A 12,892-nucleotide genomic window follows, 5' to 3' on the forward strand; every position below is an offset into this window, starting at 1 on the left:
GATTTCCCTATTATATTATGGGACTGGCTTACCAATGTGTCATCGATAGCCAGCTGTCAGGAAGACACCGCTTCTCTAGCACTCCTTTCTCTTGTAATGAGTTGTTGACCACAATCTGTTTCCTATTAGGTTGACTTCCACATGAGAATCTAACAGTGCTACAAAAGTATGTGGAATAGATGAATCGGGACGTGGAGCGTCTGATTCACTTCTATAGCCATGTGTCCTTCTGTTTGAGCTGAAGGCGCTAACCGAAGAGGAGAAGGAAACTCAAGGGACCCCTCGAGAGGTGACCTCTGAGGGACTATGCTAGAACTGTGTTACTCGTATTTTTCATGTACGTTAAAGTTTATATATTAAATTTCTTTTGCTTCTGCCTTCTCCACCTTTGGTTTGGTTTAACAAAGGAGATTAAATGCGTAATATCTTAGTTATCGAAGGGACCCCCTGGGTAAAAACCACCTGAGTTTATGTTTGACTGCATAAACACTTTATTTCCTCTTCGATTTGATCTAGGTTGAAAACTAGAATTATATCTATGAGCTGTTGAACTCAAGACTGCTGGGGCCTGAAAGTAACAGGAAAGGTATTGCTTTTGTTCCATTTCAGACATTGTATTTTCTCTCTTTCTTAAAAAAATACATCTTATTTTTTTAATATGAATAATCAAACCATTGTGGTATGACAGTAGCTATTTCTGACATGGGTTTAAGATACTGGTGTGGTTGGTTTCTGTCCTTCACAGTCACTGGGATACTTTCATCATATTAGATTGGGTGTTAGTATCTAGCAGAAAGAATACCGAAGTGGATGCTTTTCAATTACTTAATTTATTTCTGCCTCTATTTCCCCATCCGTCAAATGGGTAGATTGGGCAAAAATAATACCCATACTCCCACATGGCATCTTAGCTCTCTTCCATCATGTGATGCCCATGCATTTCTCAGAAGCTCACTGAAAACACTTTTCATTCAAAAAGGACCTACCGATGTGAAATTCGTATGTTAATTTGTTTCCAAAACTCCATAGTGAGTGGTTTCAATGGGAGATCTTCAGTTTGCACTGACTCCAATGCCATGGACTGAAAATGAGCTCCTCGTGTGCCCCTGTGGACTTTCCATGGTGTACACTGTTGTGTACTGGCAAGAGCTCGAGGTACCTGGAGCACCCGAATGCACCAGGCTATCAGCCAGTCTTCCTACAATTCTATTCTCTCACCCAAGTACTTTTGAAGAGACCAGCTATCTTGGCAATGCTGTGCATGTGCATTTAATTGGTCTGTGAACTTCTGAGTTTAAATGAGGAACATTTATTGAGGAGCAGACAAAAAAATTTATAAAGGTTACAATTAGAGCCGGTTGCCCCGAGAAAGTGCCTTTTACGTATTTCTTTGCCTTCTTAGGTCCCCCACACACCCCCACCCCCCGGAGATCAAAGGAGATATAATTGAGGGGAATCTTGGAAAGGGGTCAGTTCTAGTACCCTTCTGCCTGCTTGTCAGATATAACAGTGGGTCTGGAATTAGCCACTTCTTAATTAAAGCGGGCATAGAAACGGGGACCTAGGAGAGAATCTTCCCCATGCTTCTGAAGCCAGAATCTGACTGACTTTCCAATGCCGGGTACGGAAGGGAACCGATCCATTCTGGCACACTGTGAGCCATGTGTTTGTAAAGCCCATTAAAACCCATGAGGCAGGACTCGGGGTGGAGCCTTTTTGGCTCTCTGAGTACCTCCAGTGGAACTGGTGACTGATCCCTAACAATTTGTTAGCGGTCAGATCCGGAGGAGCTTGTGCCTTTGGGGCTGCCTCTACCTTGGGAGCTCCAAATCATTATTTTCTCAGTACTTGATTCTGTAGCCTCTTTTCTCAACCTGCCCCTGTTCTGTTTATTGATGTTTGTGAGCTAATTTTAGCAACTCATCAAGAGTTGCACGCAGGGTAATTTTACACCCCTGAAACCTGGCAGACACAAGCTGCAGAATTTGCGGAAAGAGCTGCGTGGGTCACCATTTACAACCTCCGTTGATGGGAAACCCAGGCTCCAAGTACTGCTTTTCAATTGGAGGGGTCTTCAAGGTCTGCCATGGACCAGGGGATCCAGAAAGATCCACATTAATGAGAACGTAAAAGCTGTGAAACTACGATTTTTATACCAGTGGGCTCACAGGGCCCTGAACACGATTTATTCGTGGTTGGAGGGGGCTCCTGCTTATCACAGGCAGGCAAGCAGTAAGGCAGGAAGAAACGGCTCCTGTCGCTGCCTTTTCGGTGATGCCCTTGATTAGAGATAGCATTGTTTCACCTCTTCCCTCCCTCCCTAGCCTACATCCACCAGTCTCTAATTACATCCTTTAATGATCCGACCAATTAGAGCCTGCAGTTCAACTTCTAGAGGAAGGGATGAGAAATTAGAGGTTGGCATGCAAACTTCTCCGCGGATGCATCTCTTCCAAGGTTACACACCTCTATTAAGCCAGTTGGCTATTTGAAAAGCAGCATAATGGGCGAGGCTAATAAAATCAGCTCAGGGACACAGCGGCTGCTCCCCCATGAATACAGCAGAAGGACAAATGAGAAAGCCAAGGTATAGCTATGAAACCGGGACTTAGTGTTATTTTCTTTCCCCTCTGAAAGCACAGTGGCTAGCCACATTTCTTAGTTAATGTGAAATGCAGTAATTGCTTTGTCACGGATTGGATGAGGGGGAGACTTTCCTTTCCACCATCCTGCCTTTGTTGGGCTGGAAACCACGGCAGTGGGGCTGGTTGCCATGGAAGACCAGATGAGGGTACTCTGCTCCGAGATACAGCTCTGACCCTGCCAGGGTGAGCCCCAGGAGATATTCAGGAACAGAGCAGAGCAGCAGGAGTTCAAGAGAAGTGGGTTGGAAAGAATACTAATGCCCTTTGGAGATTTTTGAGGGGAAGAGGGAGAAAGCACATTCTGGTTTTTCTCCTTGCCGCAGAATGTGAATTTATAATCTTGAATGATTAGTATGGTTTTTAATCCATTCATCCCTCAAACTCCATTTCATCCACCCAGAGCTTGGACATTTGTGCCTTGTACCTTTCCTATCAATTCCTCCAGCCTCTCTTGCATGTGGCTAGATACTGCTTACCGGGTTTTGATCAAATTGGTTACAGTCTTCTTATGTAGCAGACCATGGCTGCTAAGATTCAAGAGATTCCCCATGCCTCCAAGGCTGTCAGAAACAGGATCATTACTCTTGTTTAGGGAGTGTGGCATGTAGGTGAAGTATGGGCTCTAAGACAAGTAGGTCCTCCTTGGTATGATAGTGTCTTACTCAGGGAGGACCATGAAGAAGAGGGAATTTCAGCAGAGGGAACATCTGAGCAAAGGCATCCAAGACTCTGGAGAACACCCAAGTCAATGAGGGTGTGGCGAGTTAGCTGTGGAGTCCATCTACCATGCTCTGGGGCTTGAACTTGACCTTATTTGCAATTACAGCAAGTGAGCGAATGACCTTGTATTCTTCAGATTCCCGAGCAGATTTAATCTACATATCTCACAGAGGTAGAGAAACTGTATTGCTATCGTGCTCTTTTAATTCCACAGAGTGCTGAGGAGACCTACTCTGAGCTCATACAGCTAGCAATAGTGAACTAAAAAAGAAGCTGGTCACATGATCCCAGGTAACTGCTGCTCACATTAAATTTCACATCATCCTGAAATAGCACCGATCACAGGGGTTTCAAAAGGTAATAGGTCTTATCAGGGTGCCCTGCTCATAGGAGGCATTCTATGTATATTACCTATGCATTCATACTAATGACATATGAGCACATATAAAGAATATATACTCAGAGGTTTAAGAAGAAAGCCTTTCCAACTCATGTTTTCATGTAGCCTTTATGTTCCTTTCTGATGCATTTTGATGCCCCCCTCCTTTTCTTTATATCCTTACAACTTTCTTACAGAGTCTGAGTCTGCCTTTAAGCTATGTATAGTAAGAGGATCCTTCTTGACTCTTTACTGTGTCCAATCTCTATTCTTAATGCAAAAAATAAGGAATTATGAGGATTTTAATACAAGCCCAGAGATTCCTAGAATCCTTCCCACTTCCTGGCCTATGCCTGGAGGCCCCCCCGCTGTGGGAAGCTCAGTGCCCTCAGGGGGAAACTGATGCTGATTTTTGATAGTTTCAAAGTGTGGAAACCACTTCCATTTCCAAGCTGATGCCTAGTTACTGGCATTGCCCCTCATTTCCAAGCACACGGGTGTGTTCTACAGTGTTCTAGGCCCTGAGACATGCAGCTAGACAGCCTTGTCCTAACTAACGCTAACCCTCTGTCCACCAGCTGTTTCATCTAGGACTTGATTTTTTTTTTTTACACTAATTTCCTCACAAACCACAAAGACCTTCTGTAAAGCATATTTCGAGTTGGTTTGATGTGGCGTTTAAGACAATCAATGGGGAGAATCTTCTCCACATGTCTTGCTGCACACCCAAAGTTGTGTTAATTGGCACTCGGGCACCGTCTGTCATGTCTTGTTGCTTAATTAAATTCACATTTGTTTTGAGTGTTCCTTTTACTCTGCTATTTTTTATGCATGAGAGAATAAAAACAAATGAGGAAAACATTTTATAGTTAAATTAGTTTGAGAGGAAGAGTCCCGAATCATAACTCTTTATCGTTCCGGTGGCCTTTTATTTCAATGTCTTTGTTTCCCAGCAAAACCACAAGTCAGCTGATTGCTACCTCTCCTTTCATTTTTTTTTTCTTCCTCGTGGGTGACTAACCTTGCATATAGATACTAATTCCTCCTTAAATGACAAGTGTAACAGTAACCATAGCTGTTCATATGCTGATACAATCTGTGTTTTTCATGACCCTTTTATGTCTACTAACTCAATACTATTCAGAACCCGGTTCACATGACCATTCTTTTCTCTTTTCCTTTTCCTGCCTCTGATGTCAGAGTTAAGAGTAAGGTATCTTCACTACACAAAGAATGCTCTCCTATCTGTATCTAACATCCATTAAATGGCAATAACCATTTTAATAATTTTCCTATTATATGATTAAGATTTTGGCTCTAAGTTGATTTTAGTTCTGGATTATACAAATAACAAAATGCTCATTTAAATAGCATTACGTAGTATCTGTCACTGTATTGCAAACAAGCCACTTATTCACAAACAAAAGGAAATCTCACTTCCTTTGATAATTGAGGCATTATGGAAAAACTCATTTAAGTATAGATTAGAAATTGAAAAAAATGTAAATACAAGGTTTCATGTGGTCAGATAAAGGGTGAAAGTTTCTTTCCTCTAAGGGCAAGACTGGGAGAGATTCAAACAAAACTCTGAAGTTAGACATTGAGACAGTTCCAAACCCGCTAGATGATTAGTAAGCTCTTACCCGCATTAACAGCTATCCCATAGGCAACGAGTTTGTGGAACTTGAGGTTTTTGTCTAGATGCCTTCCCCATGGTCCTCTACAGCACTGAGGTATCAAAATAAAAGAATAAATGAGTTAGGGGAGTGGACACAGATCTAACACGCCATGAGACCTAAGAGGTTAAGACTGAGGCTTGATGGACCTCTGTGTTGCTTCAGGTGGGGACACAAGACTTAAAGACTTTCCTGTGGCCCCTGATCACAGGAAAACAAAAGATTTTCAGCTGTTTTGCTGGCATTTCAGCTCAGTCCAAATGCTGGAATTCTTAGCTCTCTGTCCATAACTCAAAGCTCTTAAATGAACCTTACAGCCATGTCTCAGTCAGTATGTTAGTACAGAACAAGGAAGTGGTAACTGCCACCCACGCCCATGTGTTTTAAGTGACCTGTACACTGTTTCTTATTATGCAAAGAAGGCCACTCTGCATCTATGACTAATATTCATTAAGCTGTGATGATTCCACAATGAGGTATTTCTCCTGATAAAGGTGACTGGCAATCTTATTTTTTCTGCGTGTTGTTTTCATTATCAGAGGAAAGCAGGTAATGGGCATGAAGGAATAAATAGAATCAGGAAAGGTGTTACCACTGATCAGTTAAAATGACCAGATTCAATCTGGGTCCTGTGGGTGTGCTTGTGGTAGGGACTCAGAGATGTTTCCTAAGTGGTGCCCGTCTCAGTATTTTGTTTATCTTCCTACAGTCAGAAATACTTGTTCAAACCGTCATAATCCTTTCATCTCCATGTGGGAAAAGGTTGAGTGACAGAGTCCAGTGTCAATGGCAAAAACCAAAGTCAAATTGGGTGTACTTACTTTCAGTTTTAACTAGTGTAAATGCAAACTACTGGGAGTTTCATAGGAAATACATGTTTTCCAATTACACTTGTATAAACTCTGTGTGTGTGTGTGTGTGTGTGTGTGTGTGTGTGTGTGTGTGTGTGTAAGTAAGTATGTATGACTGTGAGCATGGGGTATTTGTATGGAGTGTAGGTGCATGTGTGTATGTATGTGCATGTGTGTACCCATGTATACAGGCTAAAGCCAGAGAACACCAGGCTGCCTACTTTACCACTCTCTGCCCTATATTCTTGAGATAAGGGCCCTTATTGAGTCTGGAGTTAGGTTGGTGGCCAGTTAGTCCCTGGTGATCCTCCTGCCTCCAACTAATAACAGTGCTGGTTTTACAGACACATACAAATACACCCCGTTTTTTTCTCATGGCATCTGGAGATTTGAACTCAGCTCCTAAGGCTTGCGTGGAAAGCACTCATACCTGCTGGGTCATCTTTCCAGCCTTCTGTTGCACTATGTTAGGAAGAAACAACTGAGCTTACTTAAAATATTTTAGTACTTACCATACTCGTTCCCCTCACCAGTGAAATGAAGTTTCGACTGACAGGTAACAGAATTAGCATGCAGTTAAAATTCAGGCACACTGCAGATGCTCGGGCCCACGCCAGTGTAGACTGTCCATAAGTCAGAAACATAAAAAGGAGGGATAGTGAAAACATGGAAGCTTGGAAAAATAGAATGCACTTTCTTTTCTGAAACAATAACAGATTGTCATTAAATCTACTTACACCCAGAATAACTCGTGTATAAAAGAAAGCCTCCTCTTCGGCGTACCAACAGAACGTGTCAATAAATAGATAGAAATTTACTGCCAGCCATGAGAGCTAGGATATAACAAAAGGAGACATGATCAATGCGATTGTCCACCATTCCCCCCACTCAGGATCACTTGGGGCTCTTCGTCTTTTCAGATGAAATGGAGAGCTTGTCGGTATTCATCAGAACCGCTCCATACATTTATTTCTTACAGATTAGATCTTAGCAGTGATGACAGATAAGAATAAATGACTGACTTTGTTAAAGTTGTTTTAAATATGTGGGGTCAACTGACAAGCATAGACTCTTCTAAGGCAACAGGGATTGACATGGTGAGGAGAGGCGGGACATCTTTAAAGCACTCTAAAAAATGACAACCCCACAGGCTAATTCAAAAACCTCAATCGATAGAGAGCTACACGTCTGCATCATGCAATACAACCTACTTGACTTCAATACTTAAGAATGGACTGAACTGGAAAACAACTTTGCATGATTCTATAAGGGTAAATAAAATACATTCAATGGATGTCTGCTAACAAGTTTTTAGTCTCATATCTAATGTCACATTTCCAGACTCTAAGTGTTTTAGAAATGTCACCCCAAGAATGAGTGACTCTTAGATACAACTAACAGAAGTGATACTCACAACTACCACGGTGGACATGCTCTCGTTCAAAATCCAGCACACCGTCATGACACTTCTCTTACTACCGACACGTTATTCCTTCCAGTTCACGTGAGCCTGTGTGTTCTGTGCTTAGTAAGGGCTCCCCTTTGAGATCATTTCATCCTTTTGCCTTGGAGCACCTGTTGGAAGCAGCTCTCAAGGAATTTCTAATTAAGGACTTAGTGCCAAGAGCACATCACCAAGCTGACGTGCTTCATAACCTGGGTAAATACAAGTTTCTGTCTAGTGATTCTCTTCTTCAAAGGATTCAAAGGAAAAGAAACTCATTTCATTAAATTGTCTTCATGCCCATGCGCCATTCATCTTCCCCATGATTGCAGTCATGATGATAATAAGTCTGTGTGCAAATTTGAGAGATAATCTTATTTATGAAGGCTGCTGGCATAGCAAAGAACCTCCACCCAGCATTCCCCACATTACTTAAGTCTTTCCCCCTCTGCCTCTCTTTCAAAAACCTCTCAATAGAAGGCAGAGAGCAAGAGCTAAGTAAATAGGGACTGAGCCATTTTTCAGAATATTGTGAAAAAGATTCTAAAATTTCCAGATAGGAAAATTCTTGCAAGCTTAAGAAGTGTGATGATAGCCAGGGAGAGGTGGCACATGCCTTTAATCCCAGCACTTGGGAGGCAGAGGCAGGCAGATCTCTGTGAGTTTGAGGCCAGCCTGGTCTACAGAGTGAGTTTCAGGATAGATTCCAAAGCTACACAGAGAAATCCTGTCTCAAAAAAACCAAAAGAAAATAAAGAGTTGATAAAGCATATTGTACACTTCTTTGTGTGTGCGTGAGAGTGTGAGTGTGTGAGTATGCATGTGTATAAGTGTGCATGTGTATTTGGCACCAATGAGCTAAAGGCCCTGCCCCAACTTGGAGCACACATACTTTGGTGTTCCCAGTAAGGCTGGTGATTCTCTGATTTTTGTGTAAGTCTTAGTTATTAAATATAGTGACTGTGATTCTAAGACAAAGCTTTATCAAGTGACATAATGTTCTGGCTAGTTATGGCCCAGACATTTTCATTATCAAGTTTTTAGATAGGGAGCTGGAGAGATGGCCTAGCAGTTAAGAGCAGCTGCTGCTCTTCCAAAGGATCCGGGTTCAATTCCCAGTACCCATATGGTGTCTATAACTCCATTTCCAGGGGATCAGACACTCTCTTCTGGCTTTGGCAGGACCAGGCACACAAGTGGTACACAGACATACACTCAGGCAAAACACCCATACAGATAAATTAAGATTAAATAAAAACATCTTTTAAATAATTAAAAATTATTTGGAGAATTGCATGGCATTTGTGTTTTCAGAGAGTTGATTTGTTTAGTTGTGCTTAAAGAATGTCTAAAAATTAAAAACCTAATAAGAGGAGTAGCTGTGGACTTCTGTTGACTTGCATTTACCTGGACACTTAGTTAAGAGTGTTTGAGTATTTATTGTCCAATTAACTTACACATTGACTCTAAGAGGATTTCATAAGTGTTGCCACACAACTGTGGGGAGAGGGTCAAACGAAGTAAGTTGGTGAAGGAATGATTCAGACTCGACTCTGGTTCTGATTCTAGCACTTTTATTTTCAACCATCACTGTATGAAATATTAATATATAGATTTGTGTATCAAAATGCTACTATAGAGATACAAACAGCATTCCTACAAATTGGACATATTTAAGTTATAGGAATCCATTTATTTTAACTTATCAATTACAAACAAATAAGTTGTAATGTGTGATTAGGTTTGCGGTTTCTTCAGTATGCTAGTGAATAATTGAAAACTGAATAAATACTTCTGCTGTGTTAATCACTCTTCTTTTATGTTGTAAATTTTGTGATGCTTTGATAGACTAAGGCTTGCTCTGGTTTCAGTGGGTCCCTCATACTTTTTGGAAATCTGATTTTCAGTGACATGGAGTTGAAAGGAAAGACCCACATGAAAGTAGTGACCAAGTCAGTGATATGACTGAATAAATGCCGTAAGTTAGCGTCATGTCCCTAAAAGGACAAATTCAGCCCCATTTCATGCTTTCACTCCCTCTCCTGTCTTGCTGTGGACCGATGAGGCAAGACCCTAACCTCTAAAACTGTGAGGGAATACATTTCTGTAGCATCAACATAGGTCTTATTTATAGGCTTGTGGTGAGGGGAGGGCCCTCTCATGTTAGAGTAGTTAGCTAATTCCTAGTAGTTAGAGCTAGCAACTTATTAGGGATAATGAAGAGCTTGCTTTGTGGTCTTTCTTCATGCATAAACCCAGCCATCTCCTTCATTAATCTCTCATATACCAAAACAACGTCTCTGTACTAAATCAGCCCAGGGCCAGGTATACAGCCAGAACCATTCCATGGCCTGAAGAAACTGTTCAAAGCATCAGATCTTAGGCTTTGTCACCCCATATGGCCCCCAGTGACAAGGTAAATAAAAGTCTATCTCTTTCTCTTTCAGATGTGGCAGTAAAACAATTATCAAATTCACTTCTTCCTAGAAAAAGAAATAATTTTAAAAAATTTTTTCTGTGTGGGGATATATAGAGACGTTGGTGTTTGGGGGCAGCATTTGCTTGAGATCAGCATGTAAGTTAGGATCTGCAGTTGCTCTTCAATGATGAGCAATATGAAGGTGTCACGTCTTGGGGATGGAGAGATGGCTCAGTGGTTAAGGGCACTTGCTGTTCTTGTTAAAGGGCCCAGGTTGAGGGGTTGGGGATTTAGCTCAGAGGTTGAGCGCTTGCCTAGCAAGCGCAAGGCCCTGGGTTTGGTCCTCAGCTCTGGAAAAAAAAATAAAGATCAGAAAAGAAAAAAAAAAAAAGGGCCCAGGTTCAGCTCCCAGCACCTACACGGTAACTCACAACCACTTGTAACTCCAGTTTCAGGGGATCTGAAACATCTTCTGGTCTCTTTAGGTTCTTTCACAGACATGGTGCACATGAAACTCACACAGGCAAACACACATACAAACAACAACAACCTTTAAAAACCTTAAAAAAAAACAACACCTAAAAAAAACCTATAAAATCTTCATATTCATTTTTCATCCAATAATCTTCCATGATTAAATGATTTGTTATTTTTGAAATGTTTAGGATTTACATATTTTAGAGACCTTATTCCGTTAGACTATGAATGCTAATTCAGAAGGAATACATACAGGGTTTTATATTATCTTCAGATTCAGTGAGTACAAGAGTGGGAGCTGTTTTAGTCTTCTGTGCTCTTTACACAATATTACAATTAAGATACATAATAACATTGATGGTAGGAACACAGCTGCCTTTCAAGATTATATATATATATATATATATATATATATATATATATATATATATGTATGTGTGTGTATACACACACACACACACACACACACACACACACACACACACACACACACACACACACACACACCTATGCTTAGGATCTCAAATGCTCCCTAAAGGCTAGATGAAAGGCTTGGGTGCCTGTGGCACTACCAGGGGGTGAGACAATCTTCAGGATATGAGTCTTAGAAGTTCACCTAGAAGTTCACAAAGGATGGCGGCATCCCTTGAAATGGGTATGGGGACCCTAGCCTCTCCATTTTGCCTAATGGCCGCTATGAAGTGAACTGACCTGACCACTTCTGTCCTGTGCTCCCACCATGATAATCTGCCTTAGCTCAGTCTTTAGGCACAATGGCAAATGGCCACGGACTGAATCATTTGAAACTGTGATCCCAGACAACGATGTCCTTATATGTGATGGACATTGTATTAACATATAGCTATTATCCCTTAAGGCATACAAAAATGGTTAATGTTCATATTATGAAGGTTTTCATGGTTTAACTTAAGGATTATCTTTATAATCTTTTTTTGTAGAATTTATGATGACTTTAGTTCACTTAGATCAAAGACTAAATTATATTCTATTTATATTTAATTCTAAATCATATTCAAATTCATTCAGAATTCAACAGTTTTGTGGAATTGATGGAAATACATTTTCAAAATTTTCATATTTAAAAATAAATTGATTACACCAATGAATTAGAATTAAAACTTATACAGCATCAGACATTATGCCTTCTATCACACATCAAAGTCCAAGTTGGTGCAACCTATGAAGACTTCCACAGAAACAGTTTTTTTGAATGATACATGAGGGTAAAATTATTGTTTCCCAATTAGCCTTCTGAAAACATGAGGATGCATATAGGCCTTGGATTTTACTTCAGAGAAGACATTTGTACAAGACACGGTTTAAATCAAGACTGACTCATTTTCAAATAACCTGGGACAAAATTAACAGGAAGTAATTTGCTCAGAATCTAGAGCTACAGTGTATATGCTTAGAATTGGATCTACTTAAATGACTGTTTCCATTGCTAAGAGTTAGCACCATCCTGTTTCCCACAAGTGTCTCCAAGCAGAGAAGGTAGAATCCGATTTTGATTAGTTAGTTCTAAGCTCTTCCTAATGTAGCACTCACACTGATTTGCCCTTTTTGTCCACCACAAAAGATGATGTGTTGTTGGAGTATTGCTCTTTTGGAAAGCTCACCAATAACAGTTCTTCCTTGATGTATGCAAATGGATTTTGAGACAGGGTCTCATGTTCCATAAGCTGGCCTTGAACTCATGATCATCCTGCCTCCAACTCCTATGTGCCAAGATGGTGAGTATGTGTTATTCATCATGCACAGTTTATGCTGTACTAGGGTTTGAACCAGGGCCTTGTGCATGCTAGTTCTATCGACCAAGCTGTATCTTCAGCCTTAACAATTCTTCTAAAATGGAAAAAGCACGAAAAAGAACAATGTTTACAAAGGTAGCTTAATTGTTTTCATATCTGAATGCAAACTCTGTATTAACCATGCTATGCTCCTGGGATTAATTTAATCCATTGTATGTTAGTTCTTTTCAGTCATTTAGCTCATCAGTTAACACAACAAAGAAACACTTTGAGGAAACACTTTGATCCTCAAGGGCGGGATTGATCACCTAGTAGTTTGCTACTGCATACTAAAATCCAGGTTCCCTGCAGATGTGGCCTAAAAATAGTATTACCAGGATATCTTCTAAGAATTAAACATCTAAATGTACATGTCAGCATCTAAATACTGAGGTGAAAAGAGATGAAAAACCAAAGGGGATAAAAAAGCAAACAACACATTCCATCCCCAATCCTTACACAATTATTTC

General features: G+C 40.6%; 1 protein-coding gene across 1 annotated transcript in view; it reads right to left on the bottom strand.

Moving 5' to 3' along the window:
• Nox3 (NADPH oxidase 3) overlaps positions 1 to 7,761 on the bottom strand; it is a 61,957-nt gene extending 54,196 nt beyond the window's left edge. Inside the window, exons 1-4 of the mRNA XM_006978063.3 lie at positions 7,686 to 7,761; positions 7,009 to 7,104; positions 6,784 to 6,894; positions 5,388 to 5,472 (exon numbers count right to left, since the gene is read on the bottom strand). Coding sequence (XP_006978125.2) covers positions 5,388 to 5,472; positions 6,784 to 6,894; positions 7,009 to 7,104; positions 7,686 to 7,733 — 340 coding nt within the window. The 5' untranslated portion in view covers positions 7,734 to 7,761. The remainder of the gene's footprint in view (positions 1 to 5,387; positions 5,473 to 6,783; positions 6,895 to 7,008; positions 7,105 to 7,685) is intronic.
• Between the last annotated feature and the right edge of the window lie 5,131 nt (positions 7,762 to 12,892).

This window comes from Peromyscus maniculatus, chromosome 16 (genome assembly GCF_049852395.1).
Source record: "Peromyscus maniculatus bairdii isolate BWxNUB_F1_BW_parent chromosome 16, HU_Pman_BW_mat_3.1, whole genome shotgun sequence".
NCBI lineage: Eukaryota > Metazoa > Chordata > Mammalia > Rodentia > Cricetidae > Peromyscus > Peromyscus maniculatus.